The 11,807-nt window shown below is 38.0% G+C and overlaps 1 protein-coding gene across 9 annotated transcripts in view; it reads right to left on the bottom strand.

Annotated features, from left to right (window-relative positions):
* Positions 1 to 1,577: 1,577 nt before the first annotated feature.
* The window catches only part of LOC135206105 (cholesterol 7-desaturase nvd-like), a 271,484-nt gene continuing 261,254 nt past the window's right edge, over positions 1,578 to 11,807 (bottom strand). For all 9 annotated transcript variants that reach the window (XM_064237333.1, XM_064237335.1, XM_064237338.1 and 6 more), the window contains 7 exons: positions 10,284 to 10,448; positions 9,627 to 9,837; positions 6,945 to 7,123; positions 6,337 to 6,438; positions 5,569 to 5,718; positions 4,853 to 5,026; positions 1,578 to 4,466 (listed from right to left, as the gene is read on the bottom strand). In XM_064237333.1, the coding sequence (XP_064093403.1) occupies positions 4,305 to 4,466; positions 4,853 to 5,026; positions 5,569 to 5,718; positions 6,337 to 6,438; positions 6,945 to 7,123; positions 9,627 to 9,837; positions 10,284 to 10,448 (1,143 nt within the window). In that variant the 3' untranslated portion in view covers positions 1,578 to 4,304. The remainder of the gene's footprint in view (positions 4,467 to 4,852; positions 5,027 to 5,568; positions 5,719 to 6,336; positions 6,439 to 6,944; positions 7,124 to 9,626; positions 9,838 to 10,283; positions 10,449 to 11,807) is intronic.

Raw genomic sequence — 11,807 nt, 5'->3', positions numbered from 1 at the left:
TGTTCAAAATGCAGTAAATTCTAGGCCATTAACCTATCGTTCTTCTGATAATGATTTGGAAACAATAACGCCTCATTGTTTTTCTGAAAGTCGACTCAAATTGTAATGTTATACTGAAACTCAATGAAGCTCCCATATGAGTGTGTTCCCACTTCGAGTAGTACCCTCATGGACACATTGTCATCACTAGGGTTGGGCGTCCAATGTATTTCGCCGTGTTTAGTACTGGCCCCTGGGGGTTAATTACAGTCGTCCGAATAAATATTACTTTAAATTCTTGTTCAGTAAGTAAAATAACGTAGGAAAACGTCAACTGCCATAGTCTACTTGACCTCGGAATGAGGGCTTAGAATTACCAGGTTTGCCTTAGAGCGCTTCCACAACCATAGGCCTACTATATAGGCTACAACTCGGCCTAAGCTCATTTCGATTTTCCCAAATTAATTCGGTATTTCTAATTTTCTACCATTAATTACAGTCATATTGATGCGATCATTAACACTCACCGGTTCTTGGGGCCGAAGATGGCACTTTGAAGGGTTTTTCTCGAGTAAATAAGTCAACCAAATCCACTTGGAATATGGAGACGATTTCATTTCTGTCACTCGTTAGTACCAACTGTCGTCTTCTTTACGGTGTCGTTGTTACCTACTGAAAAAGTAGCAAAGTCTTGCGTATACCTTGTCAAATTAACTGTCAATAACAGTCAATTATCAATATTTCCGTGAAAATTGTCAATAAACAACATATCTCTGGCAAAAAGCTGTCAATTAACAATATTCATATAAAAATTGTCAATGAACAACAAGCCTCTGGCAAAAACAATGTCAATAATATTCACGTGAAAATTGTCTCGATGAACAATATCTCTGGCAAAAAAATCTGTCAATTAACATTTGAGTAAAATTGTCAATGAATAACTCATCTCTGAAAAAGTACTCAATTAACAATATTTACGTAAGAATTGTCTCAATGAACAACATATCTCTGGCAAAAAAACTGTCAATTATTATTTGTGCGCGCAATATTAACATATCTTTGGCAAAAAAAAAAAAAAAAAAAAAAAAAAAAAAAAAAAAAAAAAAAAAAAAAAAAAAAAATGTTTTGTACAATGTTAACATACCTTCGGCAAAAAGCTGTCAATTATCAATGTTTTGTACAATATCAAAATATTTTTGGCAAAAAAAAAAAAAAAATTCAACATTTTGTGCAATATCAACATATTTGTGCAGTATCAACAAATCTTTGAAGGTATTTTTGCGCAATTACTGTCAATTAAAATATTGTGCCATTATTGTCACTAAAAATTTGTGCAATTACTGTCCATTAAAATAGTGCAATTACTGTCAATTAAAATATTGTGCAATTACTTTAAAATTTTGTGCAATCAGTCAATTAAAATATGATCTTGCCAAATAACTGTCAGTTGACTATTTTTGCACAATAACTGACAATTAACAATATGGTTTTGCAAAATAAATGCCAGTCCACTACATTTTTGCACAATAACTGTCAAGGCAAATAAGAACTAGAGAAAAAACAAAAAATGTGGATATAAAGTAAATAAAACCACCTGGTTTTAATTCGCGTGTACTTTTATTTCCTATTTACAATAAAGGACGGTTTTTATTTTATTTTGTAAAATTAAGACTACGGCCTTTACGTGGTATTGTCATCAGGAACATATATATAAACTTAATAATAAGAAGAGAGTTGTGCTATGTGTCACACTACAGTGAGGTGGATGATGATAAAACGGACGGAATGTGTGCAATTTCTCGGATAAATCTAAGTCAGCAGACTATCATTTGGTTTTGTAGCGTTAAATACCATTGAAACATTTCCCCTGTAGGAGAATGATCTATTGCAGAGTTTGCAACAGCAAGAAATGAGAAAATTCACAGAACAATAATTGAACATACACTGGAGAAGAACAATAGGGTAAAATAACACATTAAAAAAAAACAACTGACACAAGACGATACATAGTACTAAAAACTAAACTGAAATTCTACATACGATATACAAGACGATACATGGTACTATTAACTAAACTGAAATTCTACATAAGATACACATGCTATGTTATTAGCTTACCTGAAGCTAATACACGATACAGATACCCAAAACATATATATACGTGTAATGTGCAAAATAAGAGTTGAATATCAAGAGGTAGTGAGTGCCTCTCGAGCGCCGTATGTAGTACGCAAAGAAATAAAAGCTCAGTGGCTTATTATTAATATTATAGTTATTATATTTATAAATAAAATCATACGCATTTCCACAAATTTACGTTAAACTTGAAATTTTGCAAGAATTATGTTTTGTTATTCTCACGTTCTTGTAGTACATTTGATTAAAAATAACAAAAGCCCAGAAGACAATCTTTAACCGGATCCAACTGATTATTTTACATATATATATATCACACGTGGACGATTTGTACTAATTTGACCCAAATCTAAGCGTGAAAGTTTGCTTTTCTAAGCCGTGGTAGCTGGTTTTCCATTTCAACAGCTGTTTAGACTTTTCCCACAAAACAATTATAGGCCTAATATTTAACCATCACATCTCAGTTTCGTAATGCCGCGTAATCCCAAGCTAAAATGATACAAATCACAGCCTTTTAGTAAATAACTTTCAGCTTTAAGGCCAATTTACTTATACGCAAACCTATATGATATTTTTATGAAATAATTCTACTTGATGAGAGACATCGGTCCTACTTAAATACATATGTACAGACATACGCTTACTAAAACATACTATATACAATTACAACGATTACAATGAGCGTATGTTTTTTTTTTCTCAAGATAGACTACATATACGTACCAATGGAGCTTATATACGCTAATTGTCAGCAGCAAGACACAGAAGGTTCGATAATTAATTAAAGTATTGCAATACGATTTTGAAATCTTAACCTGTGCTAACTTTCTGATCTTATGAAACCTGAACAAAGCTTAACAAACCGATTTAATTTAACATATTTAACACGGTTTATGATAAATTTGCAACTACTAAATTATTTTCATAATTTCATGATGAATTTTGGTATACCCCACAGTTCTAATTATCAGTTATTCACATCGCACAGACTGAAATGTCTAGAATAATCTCCAAGATGGTTGTGGATAACGGGGTTATTACAAATCATAATCAATAAAGACAAGATTGTTTCCTAATGTCATTTTTTTCTTTTGCACGATTATCTTTAACCTATAGTCACTAACGATCTGAATTTAATAGGTTTTCGTTTTTATACTATCAGCAAAAACCTCCAAAAAACGTTAAAATTGCCTAGTTAATAGCTGTGACTAGCTGTGCATTATTGAACTAATTACTAGTTGTGAACTAACATTTTCTTAGCATATAACCTCAATGATTCATCAAACCTTTCCTTAAGGCTCCAGGTTTGGACTTTTAACTTAATTTTTCAGCTCATAATTAACTATGATAACGTTCGGCTGAGCGGCGTTTTCTTCCACGTTCTCAGATACAGCAAACTTATATCCCTTTCCTTGCTTGTCATAATAAGACTTGTCTCGCTCGCTAGAATCACCAGGATTGTCCCGTTCCTCTTCGTGACCACAACAAAATCAGCGTACAGCACTTTCTTAAGGGAAAGTTCTGTTCCTACACGTTTCTTATACAAGTTCCTTAAAGTTATTTACTCATGTGTATACATGTATGTATGTATGGGCCACACAAACTCTGGTACTAGAGATATGCCTTTACAAGCTCATATCTTGTTCTTAACCGCGTTCCATAACTGATTTGTCCTTGCATACGTTGAAGAGTAAGTTTTTGATTGCAATGTCTGTCACAGCTTCTTATTTAACTGAATTATTCCTGCGGTTTCAAGTTAACAGTTCACGACAGACTGTCCTAAATGCCCATGGTTGTAATAGTTTTTTTTTCTATTTGTTTCACCGAGTTCTATCTGTAATCGACTGGTCTTACTTTCTGATTAACAATGATTAACAAGGTTTACAATAACAGTTTTGCAGATTCCTACCTGTAACAAATCGAGCCTGTTTACCTGACTAAACAGTCATCTATATATGCATCAAGTTACATACCAGCCACATATTTCCTTACTTCTAAGGATGCATTTGCATACTATGAATTGCTGAAACCCTAGACGACTAACACAAACACATCCCTTGACAACCCAGAAAGGAAATTGTGCCTCTTCCTTCAGGTTCTGCGGCGCTAAGCTTGGGATAAGGTCCAGAAAGTGACCTAGAAAGTAATAATGAAGGCAAGCGAGGTCGTCGTCACTGCGTCTCTCGAAATCACCAGCTCAGTGTCTCGTTCCTGAAGGAGAACTGCTGGCTGTTCTGAGAGTAGAACTGCGCGTACCAGGAGCGGAACTTCTTCAGGAAGCGGTCTTCCTTGACGTACATCGGCTGAGCTTTGTACTGCTTGTTGTTCCAGATCATGATGTCTCTCTCCACCTGGAAGGAAGGAAATGGGAATATAAACGTTAAAATTTGGGCTTTCAATGGCCAAGCGCTGGGACCTATGGTTTTTTTTTTTCAGCGCTGGAAATAACAATTGCTAGAAGGTGGTGTAAAGATGGAAGAGAATATGGATAGATAATTTAGTATGATGGGGGTTCCAGCTAGGGGGCCAGAGAGATTCTGCAAAGAACCTTGAGTAACTCCTACAGTGCAACATGTGAGGTGCACTGGCAGCAATTCACCCCCACCCCTTACGGAGGAAACAGAATGGGGGAGAGGGTGTAAACATTTTTCTGAAGGCAATACAAGCTCCAATGAGTAAAGGCAAATAAATTCGGTTATAAAAAGGGATATCTAAACCGAATTATTGTATTACTTACATGGCGTGCCTCACAGAGCAGGACGAATTTTGCGTAAGGTGCGATGAAGCTTGACGACGAATAGAACTGATGCACAATCTTCTGACGCAGAGGCTCCACTGGGGTGACCACTTGGATGAGGACGCCGGAGCCTAGGCTTGTGTCGAAGTGCAAGTGCACGACGCCTGGCCCGATCTATCGAAGACAAACGTCACGGGGTCAATAAACAGACAACTTTTATATCTAGGCCTATGATGTCCTATGTGTAGTAGACTTTTGGAAATCTACCGCCTTTCCTGGGGTATAATGGTTTCAACAAACCTTTTTTTTAATATAAACAGTTAAGTGCCTGCTGAGTTTTCTTGAGATTATTTTAAGCACCGTTCTGGCCCCATTGGCTACACCTCCAAGAAACCTTAACCACTACATTGTACTAGGAGGCTTTCATCCCTAGATGTTTCTCATCTCTGGTCCAATATTTTCCCTTAATTATCCACCTATGATAAGGGGGCGTTGCCCCAACTGGAAACATAATTCCCCTTTCCTTAGCTCTAGAGGGAGTCTACAATGCGAAAAAAGTTACATCAATGACATAATACAACAATCAAACAGCTATCAGAAAATCTCATTCATTTTCAACCCAGACGAATAAAAAAAAAAAATGCACAAATCAGTAAATAAATATATGAAATAAATAAAGCACGGAAGGTAATACTTGACATTTACGAATCTTTTACCTGTTCTGCCTTGACGGTCATGGTGAGGATCTTGAACTTGCCACCGAAGAGCGCGAATGTGTGGGTCACCTTCAGTTCTGCCGTGTGGGACTCCGGCTCTGGCCGGGACCTCCACTCTCCGTCCCAGATGTGCTGGGCCACGTCCAAAACCTGACGATAATAATAAAAATGGAATTTTATAACAATAATACACATAAGTAACGCGGACATTACTCTGCTGGTACGGAAGTCGGGTCAAACGGGAAAAACGCCCCTTTAGGCAACTTTCGTGGCATACTAAGGGATACATATTTCATATTCATTACTATAGGAATGTTTTTGGTAGGGAGATAACTATCTGGTACACAAGCAGAGGCTCAAAGCAACTGGGTAATCATGGTGAGTCTAGAGTTTTATCATAAAAATAAGATACCAAAATTCAGTGTCATTCACTTTCATAATGAATTGAGTATTTTTCTCATTTTTCTGGTCAGAGCCCCTTCATTTTTTCCAGTAAATTATTCTGATCACTTCTCACGTTTCTTTAAAAAAGTGAGAATTCACTTACTACTTCCCTTTCCTGTTACTACTGGTTCCCTTCCCCTCCCCCCTCCCTACTCCAACAACCAGCCCTTGCTTCATAGAGTCCTTGGAGGAAACTATAATTCCTCCAAGATGTCTATAGTCCGATGACAGTCCCCCTCCCCCTCCCCAACCTCTCCAGTCCAACCAACAACCAGCCCTTGGCTTCATATAGTCTAGTAACCCTAGTTGATCTGGTCTCCTCACCTGATTGTCTGCAAAGGCGTCACGGAGATCGGACCCTTTGAAGATGTTGGGACGATGGAGGTGCAGCAGATGGGCCACATCAGCTCCGTTTTCGGGAATTTCCTGACGAGGGAAGGAATGATTGAATGACACGGAGGAAATTTGGGAAAATCATTTTTAAGATTAAGTTTGAACAACGAGACTTCTGTGGCAGAGAGAGAGAGAGAGAGAGAGAGAGAGAGAGAGAGAGAGAGAGAGAGAGAGAACCACAAGTACTTGAGTATTTCCAAGTGAATATTCCCATTATAATAGAGAGAGAGAGAGAGAGAGATAGAGAGAGAGTAGAGAGAAACCATGAGAGAGAGAGAGAGAGACAAGTACTTGAGTATCCAAGTGAATATCCCCATTATAAAATTAAGAAACCACAAGTGGTTGAGTATTTCCAAGTGAATATCCCCATTATTTAGAGAGAGAGAGAGAGAGAGAGAGAGAGAGAGAGAGAGAGAGAGAGAGAAACCACAAGTGGTTGAGTATTTACAGTGAATATCCCCATTATAACGAGAGAGAGAGAGAGAGAGAGAGAGAGAGAGAGAGAGAGAGGAGGGGGGGGGGGGGGGGAGAGAACTCACCTGTATATGGGCCAGAACCTCGTGGGAAGTGCGGCCCCGAAAAGTCCACTTGTGGAGGTAATCTCTTTGATTTCGGTGATTTCCCACATCGGCGCCCGGCCCTCTGCGTCGTGCCAGACGAAGATGAAGCCGTTCATCTCGCGGCTCCTCCCACGTCCTCACGTTGGCTGTCTTCGGGACTGCGAATAATAAAAAGAAAATTAAAAAATAATAATAATAATAATAATAATAATAATATAATAATAATATAATAATAATATAAGATGGATGCCGAGTACCAACTCAAGAAAAGAGGCAACAGAATCAACCATCTGATGTTCATGGACGACATCAAGCTGTATGGTAAGAGCATCAAGGAAATAGATACCCTAATCCAGACTGTAAGGATTGTATCTGGGGACATCAGGATGGAGTTTAGAATAGAAAAAATGCGCCTTAGTCAACATACAAAAAAGGCAAAGTAACGAGAACTGAAGGGATAAAGCTACCAGATGGGAGCAAACATCAAAACACATAGATGAGACAGGATACAAATACCTGGGAATAATGGAGGGAGGGGATATACAAAAAAAACCAAGAGATGAAGGACACGATCATAGGAAAGAATATATGCATAGAACTCAAGGCGATACTCAAGTCAAAACTCAACGCCGGAAAATATGATAAAAGCCATAAACACATGGGCAGGGCCAGTAATCAGATACAGCGCAAATGGAATAGTGGAACGGACGAAGGCAGAATCCGCAGCATAGATCAGAAAACCAGAAACATGACAATACACAAAGCACTACACCCAGCAAATACGGACAGACTATACATAACACGCAAGGAAGGAGGGAGAGGACTACTAAGTATAGAGGACTGCGTCAACATCGAGAACAGAGCACTGGGCAATATCTGAAAACCAGTGAAGACGAGTGGCTAAAGAGTGCATGGGAAGAAGGACTAATAAAAGTAGACGAAGACCCAGAAATATACAGAGACAGGAGAATGACAGACAGAACAGAGGACTGGCACAACAAACCAATGCACGGACAATACATGAGACAGACTAAAGAACTAGCCAGCGACGACACATGCAATGGCTACAGAGGGGAGAGCTAAAGAAGGAAACTGAAGGAATGATAACAGCGGCACAAGATCAGGCCCTAAGAACCAGAGATATTCAAAGAACGATAGACGGAAATAACATCTCTCCCCATATAGTAGAAGGCAATACGAAAAATGAAACCATAAACCACATAGCAAGCGAATGCCCGGCACTTGCACAGAACTAGTACAAAAAGAGGCATGATTCAGTGGCAAAAGCCCTCCACTGGAGCCTGTGCAAGAAACATCAGCTACTTGCATAATAAGTGGTACGAGCACCAACCAGAGGGATGATAGAAAGCTATCTGGCAAAGATCTCTGGGGACTATGCTTTATTGATGTCGCAATACCATGGGACACCAGAGTTGAAGAGAAAGAGGGAAAAAATGGATAAGTATCAAGATCTGAAAATAGAAATAAGAAGAATATGGGATATGCCAGTGGAAATCGTACCCATAATCATAGGAGCACTAGGCACGATCCCAAGATCCCTGAAAAGGAATCTAGAAAAACTAGACGCTGAAGTAGCTCCAGGACTCATGCAGAAGTGTGATCCTAGAAACGGCGCTCATACTAGTATGAAAAGTGATGGACTCCTAAGGAGGCAGGATGCAACCCGGAACCCCACACTATAAATCCCACCCAGTCGAATTGGAGGACTGTGATAGAGAGAAAAAAAAAATAATAATAGCTGGTTGGGAAAAACTATCGCGAAAGTATAGTATATAATGTTCTAAGAGGTCCACAATAATAAAAAATGTTGCGAGTTCGTATATAATTTAAAAACCCTTTACAAACCTTTCGAATCCTTCCCTGGGTTCATCTTCAGTAAAAAAAAATGAACTCGAGGAAGAGTTCGAAAGCTTTGTAATGGGGTTTTAAATTATACACGAACTCGCAACATTTTTTTTATTATTGTGAACCTCTTAGAACAAAATAGTAATAAGATTTGATGCTAACTTCAGTTTCCCTCCGATATGCAAACTGCCGCGTCATTCAAGGGGACACCATAAAGCCTTTACTTTTTGAAAGTCCTATTTTTCAAGGAAAACGAAAACAGAATTCAACAGAGAGAATATATTTCCCACCAAAAAAGAACTAAAAACATTTTCCCTGGATAACGAAGACAGAATTCAACAGAGGGAATATATATTCCCCCACAAAGAACTAAAAAGCTACAGAATCATCTTGGCCTAATTGTTTTCGATACACTCAAATTTCCACGAAGTTCAACAGTCCGTGGAATTTTTTTTCTGCAAGTACTCTCATAACTTCCTATATAACTTCTAAATGATTTTGGGTGCCACTTCTAAGGGGGGAGAATGAATTTGCCAGTCATTTAAAACTTTCATTAATAATTAAGAGTGACAAGACTACATCACGGGCATACAATAACAGAATAGCAATCAAATATAACTGTTAATTAACACTTCATGAGCCTAATTAGGCATTAGGTTATAGTTGTTCGTGAATAGTTTCGTTTTATCCATCATTGTAATTACGGCCTGGAGAACTAATGACACTTAAGTCCTGTCAATCAAAAAACCCCAACCCCCCCCCCCCCCCTCCCCGAAAAAAGAAAAAACTGTATACCTTTAGCGCAATTAGGAATGTGTACACACGATCCATCGATCCCATCGAACTGCCATCCGTGGAAGGGACATTCCAGGCTGCTGCCCTTCACGACCCCACCAACGGCCATGTTGGCCCCCAGATGGGGGCAGTAGGCGTCGACCACGTGGGCTTCTCCATCAGTGCCTCGGAAAACTGCCAGGGCTTCCCCGAGGGCGTTGACCGGGATTACCTTTGAAAAATTTTAAATACTTAAAAAATGTAATTTTTTTACGTTTAACATTTCACTGTGACAAACAACAACTAGACTCAATATCAGAAAAAAAAACAATAAATAAATAAATAAATTATAAATAGATAAACTCAAATTCACAAAACTAAGAAACCATTCATCAATATCAGCAAAAAATAATAAGTAAATAAATAAATACAAAAAACAAACTCAAATTCACAAAACTAAGAAACCAATCATCAATATCAGCAAAAAATAATAAGTAAATAAATAAATACAAAAAATAAACTCAAACTCACAAAACTAAGAAACCAATCATTTCATGGTCACCATAAAACATTATCACTATACAGGACTCAGAAACGGCGATAAAATTAACTTAAAAATTCACAAAACTAAGCAACTTCGGAATCAGTGAAAATCATTGAACAAGTTCCTCTGGTTACCTGTCCAGCAGCCACGTTCCTGGATTCGGCGATGGCGAACCAACCATTAGGGTAAGAAGGAGGCAAGTCCCCAGTCTTCCTCAGTTTCTGCATCCTGCGGATCTTCTCGGCCAAGGACTTGCCGTCCTGGGAGCTCAGGCATCCCCAGCCAATATCCTCCATATTCTGGCGAGAGAAAGCGAGCAACAAATGACAAGATTTCAATTTGTAGGTGATTTTTTCTTTTTTCTTTTCATCGTGATTGTGGCCAAGGTGCTAAAATTTGGTGACACTGGGTTTCAATTTGCAGGCGATTTTTTTTTATCGTGATTGTGGCCAATGGAGTAACTAGTAAGGGGCTTAAATTTGGTTAACATGGGTCAAACTGACCTTTTTTATATTATATGAGATTTAAACTAAAATTTGGTTAACATGGGTCAAACTGACCCTTTTATCGTATTATTTGAGATTTGAACTAGCATGAAAACATCAAGGACTAATAAATGTTTGTTACCACACGAGCATACATTATGCATACTACACAGTCATACATACTTATATATATATATATATATATATATATATATATATATATATATATATATATATATATATATATATATATATATATATATACATATATATTATATATATAATTATGTATCTATTAATATATATATATACATTAGATACATAGATACATAGATACATGTATATATGTATATATGTATATATAATATACATATATATATATATATATATATATATATATATATATATATATATACACTTTCACTTTCATCTATATTTCACCCTTTCCTTCTTTCCACTTCACAATTGGCACCCTGCCAAAATCTTGGACAAGTGAAATTTGGGACGGACGAGCCAGCGCAAAACACAACGAATGGATAAGATAACGGAGAGGAAGAGAAGAGAAGAGAAAAGAATAATGTATTCTCCGTCAGGGGCTTCTGTCCAAGAAGTCTTTTTCTACGCAAAAGCCTTCCACTTTCTATGACATAAATCTGGTCAGTCAGCACGAGGCGAGAGAGAGAAAGTTTCCCCCCACCCCACCCTCCCCCGTAAACTAGAATGGATCATATTTGACAGCAGCATCCTTTAGAGGGACCCATGTTCTAGTTCAGCATTTATTTACAATGGCCCCCCAACCACCCACCCACCACTAGGGCCTCCCGTCGTCCCCTACGAGACTTGTTCTGTTGTTGTTGTTCCTCGTTCATCCTCCAATCGCAACAACAAAACGGCTGCTGCGGCTGCACTGCAGTTGCTTGGGTCATGCATGTCTGGTATCTAATATTTGGTTGTTCAGTCATTCATACTTTTTAGATCCGACCAGGCTTTAACTTACTTTGGCTCTCTACTGTAAACGCTGGTCACCTAATTATTTTAACTTGGCACTCATCAAAGGCAGGTTAGTTTCACTAATTCTCTATGATATGAAAAATCTATCAAAGGGGCAGAAGAAACATATCCCAGGGAAGTGAGGGACTTTACGTTTTAAAGTTTAGACTTTACTATATCATA

Source organism: Macrobrachium nipponense, chromosome 29, assembly GCF_015104395.2.
Source record: "Macrobrachium nipponense isolate FS-2020 chromosome 29, ASM1510439v2, whole genome shotgun sequence".
NCBI lineage: Eukaryota > Metazoa > Arthropoda > Malacostraca > Decapoda > Palaemonidae > Macrobrachium > Macrobrachium nipponense.
This window is presented reverse-complemented; position numbering and strand designations above follow the sequence as displayed.